Genomic DNA, 12,037 nt, shown 5'->3' with positions numbered 1-12,037 from the left:
TTGTGAGATTTAAAAAAAAAAAAAAAAAAAAACATCAGACGCTGGATCGATGTGCGTGGGGCTCGGCTGGATGCGCAGCTATACCATTTTGGGCCAGTTGAATGGGCGGCCCTTTCGGAGTAGCGGAGGACGTGTCACGCGACTGGAAACAAGCAGTGGACATTGGGGTAAGACCGATACGACAAGACACAAGGTCGGGGCACAACAGCTTATGTATGTTTCTTCACAAGCAGACCTTGGCAGTGTCACGTTGGCGCCGCCGAGAGTCCATTTTGGCGAGAAAATGGACACCAATGCGAAAGCAGGGACACGTGCGGGACCGAGGGGCCGCACAAAAATCAGAGAAAAAAAAAAAGGCGATCAAGGAAAAGCCTGGGGGGGGGGGGGGGGGGTGGAGGGAAGAGCAGAGCAAGAGGAACAAGCGCAGATGCTACGACAAGACGCCAGCGGATCCAAAGACCCAGATTCGGTCGCGCAACTGGACTAGGCGTAGGTGGTCATGTGGTGAATCATGTGATAGAGGTACCAGCTCAGGTAGAGGCTGGCAACGCCAAAGATGATGAGCGGGGTCGCTACACGCCAGCCATGCGCTCGCTCTCGCATGGGCGCTGCCACCACCGACGCGTGTGCCTGCCGATGCTGCTGCAAACGCTCTTGATCCTCTGTATTAACCGCCGAACCAGCACCCACGCCCGCCGGTGGTGTACCTGCCGCTGCCGTCACGCGTCGCGCCATCAAATCTCTCTCTCTCTCTCTCTCTCTCTCTCTCTCTCTCTCTCTCTCTCGCTGAAGAAAATAGAAGTCTCACTCCGTTCGCTTGCTACAACGTCAGATAAAAATGAGTTATGATCACTGTTTTCGTGTTTTGTCAGTTTCCTTTTTTTTTCATGCCGCCCCCTTTTGTTTTACAATCCCCTCTGCGCTGATGAGCAGTAGCTTGAATTATGCTCTAAATCTCTTGACGCGTATTATCAGCTTTGCAGCTACTCTCTGCCCGTTTTCCAGCATTCAATCATTTCTCTACCACAGTTTCCTCTCTCTCCCTCCTCTCTCTCTTCTTCTCCTCTCTCTGGTCGGTGAGATGTTTGAAAGTGATGGCAGCGCCAGTTGATCGGTCAAATGCTACCAGTGCACCACTTCCGCCGCCACTGGCCTTTGAGTCTGGCCGAAAGGGAGGATGACGGTGGCTGGCAGGGGTGGGAGTGTGTGCGTGTGTGTGTGTGTGTGTGTGTGATAATTCTGCCTGAAACCTGGTGCAAATACTGCCGTTGTGTGTACATGCCAGCGCGCTTGCTCACCATCATCATCATCGTCGTGGTCACCCGTCACCGTGCAGCAGATAAAGCCGCCAGGATGTCGATGGTTGAGCGCTTGGACGAGCAGCAGGTACGTCCGACGCTGGCGCCTCTCGTTTGACGCGGGCTCTGCTGGCTGAGCTCTTCTCCACGCCAAGCTTACCTTCTTTGCTTGTGCCCACAGATCGAGCGAGCTCGAGAATGCTTCAACCTTCATGCGCCCCAGGGCAACCTGCCTCGCGACCGCCTTGCTCTGCTTCTTCGCTCGCTCAATGTCACGCCCACCATTGGCGAGATTGAGGTATACAGGCGCACCCCAACCTCGTCGAGCGTCTGCCAGGTTTCAGCTGAGCACTCCACCACTCGCGCCACATCTCCTCACGCGGCTGGCGTTCTTGTGCCACCATGTCAATCAGGTTATGGCCGGGGAGACACAAACCTTCGACTTTCCTTCTTTCCTCGAGATCTTGGCCAAGTCGCCCCAGCCCGCAGACGCCAAGGCCGACGTGCTGGCAGCTTTCAAGGCCTATGATCAGGCGGGTACCGGTACCATCAGCAAAGGTCTGTCTGGCCGCCGCCACGTCCCATACATGACGCGCCAACTTGACCTCTGAGGATTGTTTTTATCGCTGAATCATTTTTTTTCGTCCGGCTTGTACCGCACCCAATGCAGCTGATCTCTCCTTTCTGCTCAAAAGCATCGGCGAAGGTCTCTCAGATGCCGAGGTTTGTTCAAATGACCAGTGTCTCCGTCCAAAAGCCAACCCTGGCAGACTTTTGCCCCATTGATGTCTCTGTCCTTTTCGCTCAAGTGGCAATGACCCGTCGTTTTTTTTTTTTCTTTCTTTTTTGGCAGATTGCTGAAACCCTGGCTGGACAGCCAGATCCCGTAGACTACAACGCCTTTGTTCAGCAGCTGTAGATCTCAAGTGTGAGCAAACTATTTCTTGTTTTTGCTTTTAATCCGGCCTTTGTTCTGGTATTCTGGATTCCTTTTCTTTCCTTGCCTCATCTTTGTTCTGTGCATTTAGAAACACGTTTGCGTGATCAGGTTGGCACGACACACCAAATTCAAAAAAACACCTCTGAATGTTTCCCTTGCTCGCCGCGTTCCAGTCTCACAGGGCATCAAAGAACCTTCTGGTGCTCAAAAAAAAATAGCATCTCGCTCGTCAAGCCCAAATATTATGACAATGAATTACAACTGTTCGCTCATCAACCATTGATCTATCAAGCTACTCTCTCCTAAGGCCTAGTCAAAATCGCTGCTCTCTCATGGTTTTAGCCAAACCCGCCCACCTTGGCGCGCTTGCGTCGCCGCGTTGCCGTCCGGACCGATCTTTTTTGTGAGCCAAGCACAGCTCGGGTGGGCTGCACAACCACTTCCTGCGAGCCGGAGAGCCCATGTGCCATGTCGATCAAGGCCTCGCTGGCGACAGGAGTGGCAGTCTGAGCCACCGAGCCCAAGGAGGATGCAGCCAGCGGAGGTCGTCGGCCAATGTGCCGACGACTGTGTCGCGAGCCCGCTGCCACTGGTGAGGGCGCAATCACCGGCGCCTGATGGGCGACAGGGGGTGAATCATCATCAAGGATAAAATGTGACAACAACGCACGGGCGCGATCAGAGAGCTCCGGATGGCGTGCCGGTGCATGCTCCGTGCCAAGCTCGTCCGTGCCAAGATCTTCGGAGACCACGGCAAAGGCATCTAAATCCTGTACCCGAGCTTCTCGCCCCACGCTCAGCAAGGCCGGCAGCCGAGATGTTTTGATAAGCTGCACTTCGTCAATGGCTGCGGCAGCAGCACTGGGTCGGCTCACATGTTCAGGCTAACGCGCACAAAAAGGTCGTACATGAAAAAGGCGCTTGGCTGGATGACCACAATCGCATGACAGATTATCGTGCACCCTGGCGTACCTGTTGTGTCCACACCGTAAAGCCAAGAGCCGTGGCACGCGCTTTGTCCTTCTGCGAAGAGGACCGACGGGTAAGCGAGGGGCCAGTGAGAAGACAGCAGACCAAGGGCAAATGGTAAAAGGAAGCAAGACGCGGGCTGACTCAACTCAGTGGTCAAGAACTCACCAGTGCATCCAGGAGCTCTTCAATATCCGACATTGCTGCCAAGCTTGTTAAATCACGCGGCGTGGCAACGGGTGGCAAGCGTGTTGCAAGGCTTTGCAGGTGCGGAGAGAAGGCCTTCTCGGGCTCTGAAGCAGCCGTAACGACAGGGGCATCAGAACTGGGCACATGATTAGCCCCCTGATTGCTGGTCGCATAGCCTTGTTGCAGCACATGGGTTGCTGCCTCCAACCGGACCACTTCCCGTTCACGTGAAAAGGCACCTCCAACTGAGTATCTATGAGACACCGCAACAACACACTCGCAAAGTCAGATCACCGGTTACTGTCTACCACGCTTGGTTGCTTTTCGTAGCAAGCTGATTGGAGCGAGAACTAACTTGAAGAGCTTGGTGCAGTCTTCCACTGGTTGTTGGGCGGCGGGCTCGGCGGCCGTGGGTATGCCTGCACGCCGCACATCCAACCGGGCAGCAATCAGCTCGTTGTTCAGCCGCCTCCACATGCGCACGGGCCAGGGCGCTTCCGCGGCTCGGGACTCGCGGGATCGCGTTGGGGTGGCCTGAGGACTATCGAGGGCTATGTCGTCGCCGTCCACGGGCACCGCCTTGGTGGATGATCGGCGGTACTGATGATGAGCCGTGTTGTCGCCATGCAAAAACCGCGAGGCAAAGAGAAAGCCGGTTGCGGACAGATCAAACACGGCCATTTCGAGGCAGTCGGATCCGTAGCGACCCTTGGGACGCATGAGTCGACAAGCAGAGCCCAGGGTCTGCCCAAGCACGTCATCATAAAAGTCTGGTCGACAGTCAGGAGCAGCAGTATCCAAGGTCGCGACATTTGCGGCAGCAGCTCGCCACTGAAGGCAGCGTGCAGGCTCATTGCCGTAGCTAGCGGCCACGTGCAGTTGGTCCCACATAAAGGCGGAGCGCCCAGCGCTAGATGACAGCATGCATGCGTCCAAGTCGGAAGTGCTTCCGTCGTCCGTCCAAGCGGGAGTAACTGCGAGGTTGGAGTCATGATCATGACCAGCACAAAGCAGGGGCTCTCGACACCAGCGCACGTCAAACAAGTAGAGGTGGGATGTACTCGCAGCGGCAAAAACGCTTTGCCCAACATTTGATTGCCCGGCCGTTGCCACAAAGCGCTCGTTCGGACCCATCCAATCGAGAACCACCCCAGGACGACGACGGGGTGGTTGTCGCAAGTCTGCAAACGTCAGGGCACGCTCCTGCAGAATGAGCAGTTGACGCGGGTGTGCGGACCAAACGGCATCTACGGGTCGACCGTCGGTCTGCATGGCGAGGCCACCCTCGTCGGGCAACAGACGCGTGGTACACGGGGAAAATGAGTTGTCCACGATGCGGTCCAGAACCACGTCGTCAGAGTCGCCAACGCGTGCAGGCTGCCACAGCCGAACACCGTCGTCGAATACCAGGGCAACGCTAGCCCCATCGTGCGGTGATGGCCTTGCTCGAGTAATGGCTGCGCTGGTATCAAGATCACCCATGCCCAAAAGCCATGACTAAGAGAACCAGCGGAAGGCATGGCACAGGAGGGAGGGGTGAGGAGGAATAACAGCGCCGAGCTGGATGTGAACGGCGTCAACGCAGAATGTACCGTCACGTCTTCGCGCTCGAACGTTGCATCTTGATTTCTATAGTCGTTGAAAAAGGAAAAAAAAGGGGGTGAGTCTTGTGAAGAGCAATACTTGAAGCGCAGCTTGATGTCAAACGTAAAATAAACCCTCAAAAAGGTATGATTGCGTACGTTGTGTATACTTGACAGCGACAGCCGCGTACGACGGTTACGGCTGTGCCTGTAGAAGCTGTGGCCGTCGTGATTGAATCGATTTGGCGACCGTGGTGGTAGCGCTGTTGATTCCTTGCCAACATGGGCGTATGCGTGTACCAGCTGCCATCTCCCGGACGTCGCTGTAACCGATGAGCAGCAGGTATGAAGCAAGTCAGCTCACCGTGTATTTTCATCCCATGCACCCTGTGCACAAGCGTTGTACAATGTCAAGTCAAGACAAGGACAGTTTGGCGGACCTGAACAGGAGTGACACTAAGCTGGTGATCCCAGGCATCGCGGGCATGAACTAGTAGTTGCACGTCGGTGCGGTCGGTGGGCACAATGGTCATGGCTGCTGGTTCGAGCTGCGAAGAAAAATGTAAAAGCGATCAGACGTTGGCCCTCAGTTGTGGTGGTTTTGAAAAGAAAGAACCCTAGAGTTTCATCGGCGGCCGGCCGAGGGACGCACCAGCGGCGAGGCGGGTGGTCCGGATGCTTCATAGAGATGATCAACGAGTAAGTCGAGGTCAAGGCCAAGGGCTCGGTGGGCACCGAGAAAGCGCTGTAAAAGAGGAAGCCAGCAAATTATTTCCAGCAGAGTGCGTCATGCGAGAGGAAGGTCGATGAGTCGAGCTTTAGGTGAAGAATAGGGAAAATAAAGCCGAAAAGATTCAGATGAGGTCAAGGACATTGAAGCATTCACCTTGGCTTGTTGACGGCAAGCACTATAACGCAAGGGTTGCAGCCGAAAGGCCACAATGTCGTGAATGCGTCGATAGTCTGTGGAGGAGCAGGCAGGCGCCATGTGAGATAGCGCACTACAGGAGCACATCGAGCCAGGCGAGCTTGGCCGCGCGAAGGCACATACGATCGGCTCCGACATGCGGATAGATTGGAGTTGGAGGAAAGACCATGGTAAGCTCACTGGCGGCTGCATGGCCGGCAGTCAATGAGAGAAATAATGAGGCAACACCGCTCAAAGGGCCGCCGAGTCATTAGAAGCACAACAGCGCATGAACAAGAGATTGTCCGGGACGAGCAGCGACGGTAAAACATACATGAAGCCCGTGGTGACACGTATGAGCCATCAGACCTGCCAGATCTGCCAGGTGTGTGGGCAGGCAAGAGGCCGCCTGTAATGCCAACGGATGGCGCCAAGCTGGTAGCGATAGGGATGCGACCGAGGCGCGTGAGGCGAAATGAAAGCGCAAGAGAGGCAGGACGGCGGGAAAAGGATTGCCATCCGAAATGCAGAATTCAGCAAAAAGGTGCTCCAACCTGCGTGCCGCAGGCCACGGGGTGTAGTTCTCAGACTGCACCCCAATCCCCACACGAGTGCCGACCAACGCAGCTGACGGGAGCCGGGGACGTGCCGTGGGCCGAGGCGGGATGGTCGCCCGCGCCATGGCTGATTTTCGCGGCGTGGCAGGCTCAGGACTACCACACCTCACCTCCAACCCCTCATCCCCGCCATGACCTCCCAACCGCGCCGTCAGCGCCAGGTCCGTTCCCGGTGTTGTCGGCGCCTCCTCCGCCATCGCGCGCGCGCCCGCGTGCCCGAAAAACGGCCCAAAAAAAGGCGCTAAGCGGAAGTGTGACACACGTTATACTTTTCAACCACATAAAAGTAAAATACATCATATTCTATGGTTTAGCATCGGTTAGACTATTGAATCAAGGGCATGAAATACTTTTTCGCAAAGTGGAAGTGTGGCACACTTTACACTTTAGAGTCAAATAAAAGTAAAATACATCGTATTCTATGGTTTTAGCCTTATTTAGACTACTGAATCAAGTGCATGAAATACTTTTTTCTTGCAACGATCGCTCCAAGTTTGCGTGTGTGTGTCTGAACTTCCAGTGGCAGAGGCGGCGCGACGCGGGGACGTCTACGGCAGACACCGGAGAAGAATCTGGGGCGGGCACGTTGAGTTTGGGCTGCCTTATTTAGAGAGGTGTGTGGTCAGGCGTTGCCTGACTCTCAAGGCTGAAAACGAGTGGAGGGGCTGCTGGGCACGTTGCCTGATCACAAGATGGCTGCGCCAGACTCGCCCCATTCACCGGTGGATGCGGTGGAGAGCGAGCGACAATTGAGCAACTTGCTTTCCGACAGCATCCTGCAGTTGCTTGCTCCTTTGTTGAAATCCATGGATGACAGCGTTCGTGATACGCAACAGTCACAACGGCAGCTGGCAGCACAGCTCGATCAGCTCCAAACTGGTGCGTGACTGCGACCGTCGTTTGCGTTTTGTATGAATGCCGTGCTGTGCGCCTTGCTGGCCGGAATGATAGGGCCAGGGTGCTGTTATGCGGGCCATGTGACCTTTGAAGCTTGCCACCTCACTCGGCGTACTCCTGTTTGCCTGCTTTTATCTCCACCCTTGGACCAGAGCTGGCTCGCTACGAGGACATTCAGTCAGCGGTACCAGACTTGAACGTCTACGCTCAAAAGCTTGGCACAACCAAGGTCAACTTGGCCAAGCTCAACGGTCTTGTGAGCACGATTGAGGTACGGGTGCAGGATGGCGTGCGCCTGCTTGGAGGCCTACACTTGAGGCTGCTGCCGGCATTGGGCTCACAATCATAACCCATGTCATGGCTTTTCAGCAACGCGTGGAACGCATGAACAAGCTGGCAAACAAGGCCGAGGCCTCTCTGGTGGTTCGCCGAGACACGGCTCTTCAGCAGCAACAACAAGTCGAGGCTCAGCTTCCCGACATGGCGAAGCGAGCCTTGGCCCAGGTCCCTGAGGCTGCGGCCATCTCCGCCTATTCGGCGGAACCCATTGACGCGAATGCTGCCACGAATGCGAATCAGGATTCAACCTCATCCCAGCCCACAAGTGCTGGCCCGGCAACCGAGCCTGCCCAAGGCGAAGCACAGGAAACACAGCCAAAGGCTGCGTCGGCCACTGAAGCCGCTGCGGCTCCCGAAGAAGGCGCTGAAAAGTCTGAAGAACCACAAGAACCAGAAGAGCCAAAAGAGCCTGAAGATGGCAAGGCCGAATCAACTGATGAGCACAACTAGGACAAAGCGAGGTCGTCCAACGGCCAATGGCACCCCGACTTTGCCCTTCATCCCTGCTCGCGCCAGGCAGTCAGGCCCCACGGCGCTTCCAGCTTTAACACCGCATAAAGTTGTCTATCAACGTTAGTCTGACTCGTCGTGTCAGGTTCAAGATATGGAAATTTTGTATCAAAATTGAGTTATTTTTTCCTTAGTAACCATTGTGACCGCAACTAACTTGACAACCGCGCATCGCAACCGCCCAAACGCTCAGTTTCCATCTCTCTCTCTCTCTCTCTCGGTCTGTCAGTCGGTCCGTCCGTCCGTCGTCGGTCCGTCGGGGGTATCGGTCCCCTTGCTCGCTCCCCCCGCTTTGATCTCTGTTTGGTGGATTGTGTGCGTGAGTGGGAATGAAGACCTCTTGTGGGCTGGCATTTCCTTCACTTTGCTCCACCCGCTACGCTGCCTCGTCCAGCCCGTTTCCGGTGCTCATCGCTGTGCGATCCTCTCTGAAATATATCTGTGCGCACCGTTCGCGCGTCTTCTCTAGGCCTCGCAGTCTGCCTTTACTGCGACGCATCCCTTCTTTGCAATTCTGCCCTTTCTGCAAAGCGCGGGGTCTTCAATTCTAGGACCAAGCAACCTTTTTGGGATAGCACGACAGCAGGAAGCGGCCGTCCAGCCCGACTGCTCTGATTCTTGCGACGAACCAGCTTTTGGTCCCCGTTCAGACCAGCAGTCGTAGTCGCCTTGCAGCTCTGCCAGCCTCAAGTGCAACAACTCACATCCCCAACCAGCGCCATGTTCAAAAACGCGTTCCAGTCGGGGTTCCTCTCCATCCTCTACAGCATTGGCAGCAAGCCGCTGCAAATCTGGGATAAGAAGGTTTGTCCATCCAATCACGCGGCTGCCTTGTCATTCGTGTCCTTTTCTTGCTTTGACGCATGGGCTGCGTGTGACTCGGCGTTTCTGTCTGATGGACGGAGAGCATCTTCTCTTCCTCCTCCTCCTTGTCCTCTCTCTCCCTCTCTTTCTCTCTTTCTCCCCTCTCCCTATGATGTATTTTTTTTTTTTTTTTTTCTTTTTTGCATTTCGGTGTGTCGTGCTTATGACAACTGGTGGCCGTTCTCTTTCCTTGCCTGTTCTTGCCTGGCAGGTCCGCAATGGACACATCAAGCGCATCACGGATAATGACATTCAATCACTCGTGATTGAGATTGTGGGCACCAACGTTTCAACAACCTACATCACCTGCCCTGCTGACGAGAAGAAGACTCTGGGCATCAAGCTGCCCTTCCTTGTCATGATCATCAAGAACCTCAAAAAGTACTTCACTTTTGAAGTTCAAGTCCTTGACGACAAGAACGTGCGCCGTCGCTTCCGCGCCTCCAACTACCAGTCCACGACGCGCGTCAAGCCCTTCATTTGCACCATGCCCATGCGCCTCGATGAGGGCTGGAATCAGATTCAGTTCAACCTTAGCGACTTTACCCGTCGTGCCTACGGTACCAACTACATTGAGACCCTTCGGGTCCAGATCCACGCCAACTGCCGCATTCGTCGCGTGTATTTCTCTGATCGCCTCTACTCTGAGAAGGAGCTCCCGGCCGAGTTCAAGCTCTACCTCCCCGTCGCCTCCAAGGGTGGACGTGGCGGTCCAGCTGAGGCCCCTGCCGGGCCTGCCGCGGCTGCTGCGGCCGATGCTCAGGTTTCAGCGGCACACACCAGCAGCGCACCACCGGATGAGGAGTTGGCCGCTGACGAGGGGGGTGCTGATGATACCCAAGACTCGTGAAGCCTCTGATTTTCCCGTGTCGTGTCTCTGTTTGGTTCGGTTCTCCGCTGATCCATGCAGCAAAACAATACTCAAAGTCTCGTCCCTTCGTGCCGTGCTGTGCCATTGGATTGGCGCGCGTTCGGGGGCGCGAGTTTGGAAAGAGAGGCTGGTGAGGAGCAAAAGAATATTCCCTTTTTTTCAGAACCAGCTGCGCCTGGCTTTTGCTCCTGCCATCCCCATTGCTTGCTATGTTGCTCCTTTTGATGCCTTGATTCCTGTGCTGTCGTTCTTGGCCCTCCGTACCTTTGTCGCTGCTCTGCTGCTCCTTTTCATCTATCAATCCTCTCTCTGTACCTGCCCTACCCGGCCTCATCGACCACCCCTGCTTAGCAAGGCAGCATGGCAGCAAGGCTGCGTGTGCCGTCTAATTGACATATTTCGTCATGCGTCTTTTTTCCCGTTGCCACACTTTTTTTCATGCGCCACCATTTTACATTCAAATACATTCAAATAGCACGCACACACAAACCCCGCCTACTCCACAAAGAGTGAGCGCGTCGTATCATGCTCTCCAACTCTTGATACGCTGCTACTCGTCTTGCCAAGGGTTCCAGCCCGAGGGCTCAGGTCCTCTATGCAAGAGAGGCTGCAGAACCCCTACAACAGCGGCACTTGAGTTGTAGCCCGCAATGTTGACGTTGGGCTCTGCACCCAATGCCGTCATGTTGTACAATTCGGTCCCAAAGTTACGAGACCAGTCCATGCGCTTCGGGTTGTCCTCGTTGTTAAACTAAGAAAAGACAAGGCCGTGGAAGGCTTCGGGTTAGGCTGGTCTCGAAGCATAGGCATGGCATGCACGTATCACTCACCTCAACCCACTCGGTGTAGCGATACTCGCTACCCTCGACATGAGTCACCACCGTGTAGCCCATGACGCATGCGCGCGAGAGACAAATGCTGGCAGTCGGCGTGCTGTCCAACTCAGCCCATTCGTTGGCTTCAGAAGGTGGGGCGCCTCGTGGATACTGACTAAATGCCGCCGTTCGCGTCTACGCCAAGAATAGAGCGAATGAACCGGGGCCGTTTGATCAGGCTGCAAAGACAAAATTTGTGTGACCATGGGCGATGCAGACGGATGCTGATGTGAACATGGAGCCGGACCGGTTGTGAAGGATTCAGCATAAGCGGCACCATGCTCAGCCCCATAGTGCACAGGGTCGTGTTCCTTTGGCACGAGCAGTTCAAAAGGCCGCGTCAACGAGTATGATAGCGTATGGTGCATGAGCGGGTCAAGAAAAAAAGAGCAGGAATGTTTTCTTAGCCGTGCCAATACCAGGAAACTACACAAACACAAATGGTTTCGAATAGCATACATGCTGGATGGGCTGCGAGGGCATGCAGGAATGGTCTCATTCAGCGCGAGTTCCGCCAACGTGGGTAGCACTTGAAGTCACGTATCGCCGAGCGTTTTCAAAACCGGAAAGAGGCAACATCAGCAAATTGTCCATCCGTAAGCAAGCACCAGCCTCCAAGCGAGCGACACAAGCCTCCGCGAGCGACTCACAATCGATGTGCTCAGTGTAATGAGTAGACATGATGCCGTTGTCGGTCAGACCTAGCAAGCAAGCAAGCAAGCGTTGGTGTCGGCCGACATTCAGCATGAGTGCGGCAACGACACAAGTAAACACTGGCAGACGAGCATGTTTCCAGACGTGAACAAAGCTGGTTACCTGGGGCGTGCACGAGCATGGGTGCTCGGGTGGCGGGCTCAAAGTTGGTGTGCTTGCAATACATGCCCGCATCGCCGAGCTGCCAGCCGTGGTCGCCCCAAAAGCTGATGACGGTGTCATCGGCTAGCCCCAGATCCGAGAGCGCTGTAATGACACGGCCCATCTGCCCAGGTCACACGCTACGATGAGCGCTTGATGGGTCAATGCCGCTTCTTGTGGTTTGCCCGCGCCCAAACATACTTGCTCATCAAGGTGCGATACGGAGGCATAATAGGCGCGACGAAGGTTCTTGATGGCATCATCCGGAAGATGCTAAATGCATTCGTCATGTGAGAAGCAACATCAGAGGGAAAAAAAAAAAA

General features: G+C 55.1%; 5 protein-coding genes across 5 annotated transcripts in view; 3 read left to right on the top strand and 2 right to left on the bottom strand.

Annotated features, from left to right (window-relative positions):
- The first annotated feature begins 1,028 nt into the window (after nt 1–1,028).
- MONBRDRAFT_34524 (uncharacterized protein) lies at nt 1,029–2,311 on the top strand. Its single transcript, XM_001750312.1, has 6 exons — nt 1,029–1,072; nt 1,337–1,386; nt 1,480–1,596; nt 1,712–1,856; nt 1,969–2,021; nt 2,152–2,311. Exons 2-6 carry the CDS (start codon nt 1,354–1,356, stop codon nt 2,215–2,217), a joined length of 414 nt encoding a protein of 137 aa, XP_001750364.1. The 5' UTR covers nt 1,029–1,072; nt 1,337–1,353; the 3' UTR covers nt 2,218–2,311.
- A 265-nt stretch (nt 2,312–2,576) lies between these two features.
- On the bottom strand, nt 2,577–6,700 carry MONBRDRAFT_12439 (uncharacterized protein; the record flags this gene model as incomplete). The annotated part of the gene is made up of 7 exons (XM_001750272.1): nt 2,577–3,122; nt 3,376–3,649; nt 3,752–4,893; nt 5,420–5,527; nt 5,632–5,724; nt 5,866–5,942; nt 6,256–6,700. 7 exons carry the CDS (start codon nt 6,698–6,700, stop codon nt 2,577–2,579), a joined length of 2,685 nt encoding a protein of 894 aa, XP_001750324.1.
- A 295-nt stretch (nt 6,701–6,995) lies between these two features.
- MONBRDRAFT_39113 (uncharacterized protein) lies at nt 6,996–8,382 on the top strand. Its single transcript, XM_001750311.1, has 3 exons — nt 6,996–7,382; nt 7,553–7,671; nt 7,770–8,382. Exons 1-3 carry the CDS (start codon nt 7,196–7,198, stop codon nt 8,187–8,189), a joined length of 726 nt encoding a protein of 241 aa, XP_001750363.1. The 5' UTR covers nt 6,996–7,195; the 3' UTR covers nt 8,190–8,382.
- Nucleotides 8,383–8,467: 85 nt separating this feature from the next.
- On the top strand, nt 8,468–10,320 carry MONBRDRAFT_39112 (uncharacterized protein). The gene is made up of 3 exons (XM_001750310.1): nt 8,468–8,481; nt 8,719–9,053; nt 9,325–10,320. Exons 2-3 carry the CDS (start codon nt 8,970–8,972, stop codon nt 9,961–9,963), a joined length of 723 nt encoding a protein of 240 aa, XP_001750362.1. The 5' UTR covers nt 8,468–8,481; nt 8,719–8,969; the 3' UTR covers nt 9,964–10,320.
- A 214-nt stretch (nt 10,321–10,534) lies between these two features.
- Nucleotides 10,535–12,037, bottom strand: part of MONBRDRAFT_12436 (uncharacterized protein) — a gene marked incomplete at both ends in the record, with an annotated part of 7,714 nt that continues 6,211 nt past the window's right edge. The window contains 4 exons of the mRNA XM_001750271.1: nt 10,535–10,735; nt 10,815–10,942; nt 11,510–11,560; nt 11,676–11,838. Coding sequence (XP_001750323.1) covers nt 10,535–10,735; nt 10,815–10,942; nt 11,510–11,560; nt 11,676–11,838 — 543 coding nt within the window. The remainder of the gene's footprint in view (nt 10,736–10,814; nt 10,943–11,509; nt 11,561–11,675; nt 11,839–12,037) is intronic.

The sequence above is a fragment of the Monosiga brevicollis genome, genomic scaffold (genome assembly GCF_000002865.3).
Source record: "Monosiga brevicollis MX1 MONBRscaffold_39 genomic scaffold, whole genome shotgun sequence".
Taxonomy (NCBI): domain Eukaryota; class Choanoflagellata; order Craspedida; family Salpingoecidae; genus Monosiga; species Monosiga brevicollis.
This window is presented reverse-complemented; position numbering and strand designations above follow the sequence as displayed.

Excerpts from the sequence above, each read along its gene's own strand:
- MONBRDRAFT_34524 (XM_001750312.1), top strand. The coding sequence starts at position 1,354 with ATGTCGATGGTTGAGCGCTTGGACGAGCAGCAG. Across the intron at positions 1,387-1,479 it reads AGCGCTTGGACGAGCAGCAG|ATCGAGCGAGCTCGAGAATG; the intron begins GTACGTCCGACG and ends TTGTGCCCACAG. Across the intron at positions 2,022-2,151 it reads AAGGTCTCTCAGATGCCGAG|ATTGCTGAAACCCTGGCTGG; the intron begins GTTTGTTCAAAT and ends CTTTTTTGGCAG.
- MONBRDRAFT_39113 (XM_001750311.1), top strand. The coding sequence starts at position 7,196 with ATGGCTGCGCCAGACTCGCCCCATTCACCGGTGGATGCGGTGGAGAGC. Across the intron at positions 7,383-7,552 it reads GCTCGATCAGCTCCAAACTG|AGCTGGCTCGCTACGAGGAC; the intron begins GTGCGTGACTGC and ends CCCTTGGACCAG. Across the intron at positions 7,672-7,769 it reads GTCTTGTGAGCACGATTGAG|CAACGCGTGGAACGCATGAA; the intron begins GTACGGGTGCAG and ends ATGGCTTTTCAG.
- MONBRDRAFT_39112 (XM_001750310.1), top strand. The coding sequence starts at position 8,970 with ATGTTCAAAAACGCGTTCCAGTCGGGGTTCCTCTCCATCCTCTACAGC. Across the intron at positions 9,054-9,324 it reads TGCAAATCTGGGATAAGAAG|GTCCGCAATGGACACATCAA; the intron begins GTTTGTCCATCC and ends CTTGCCTGGCAG.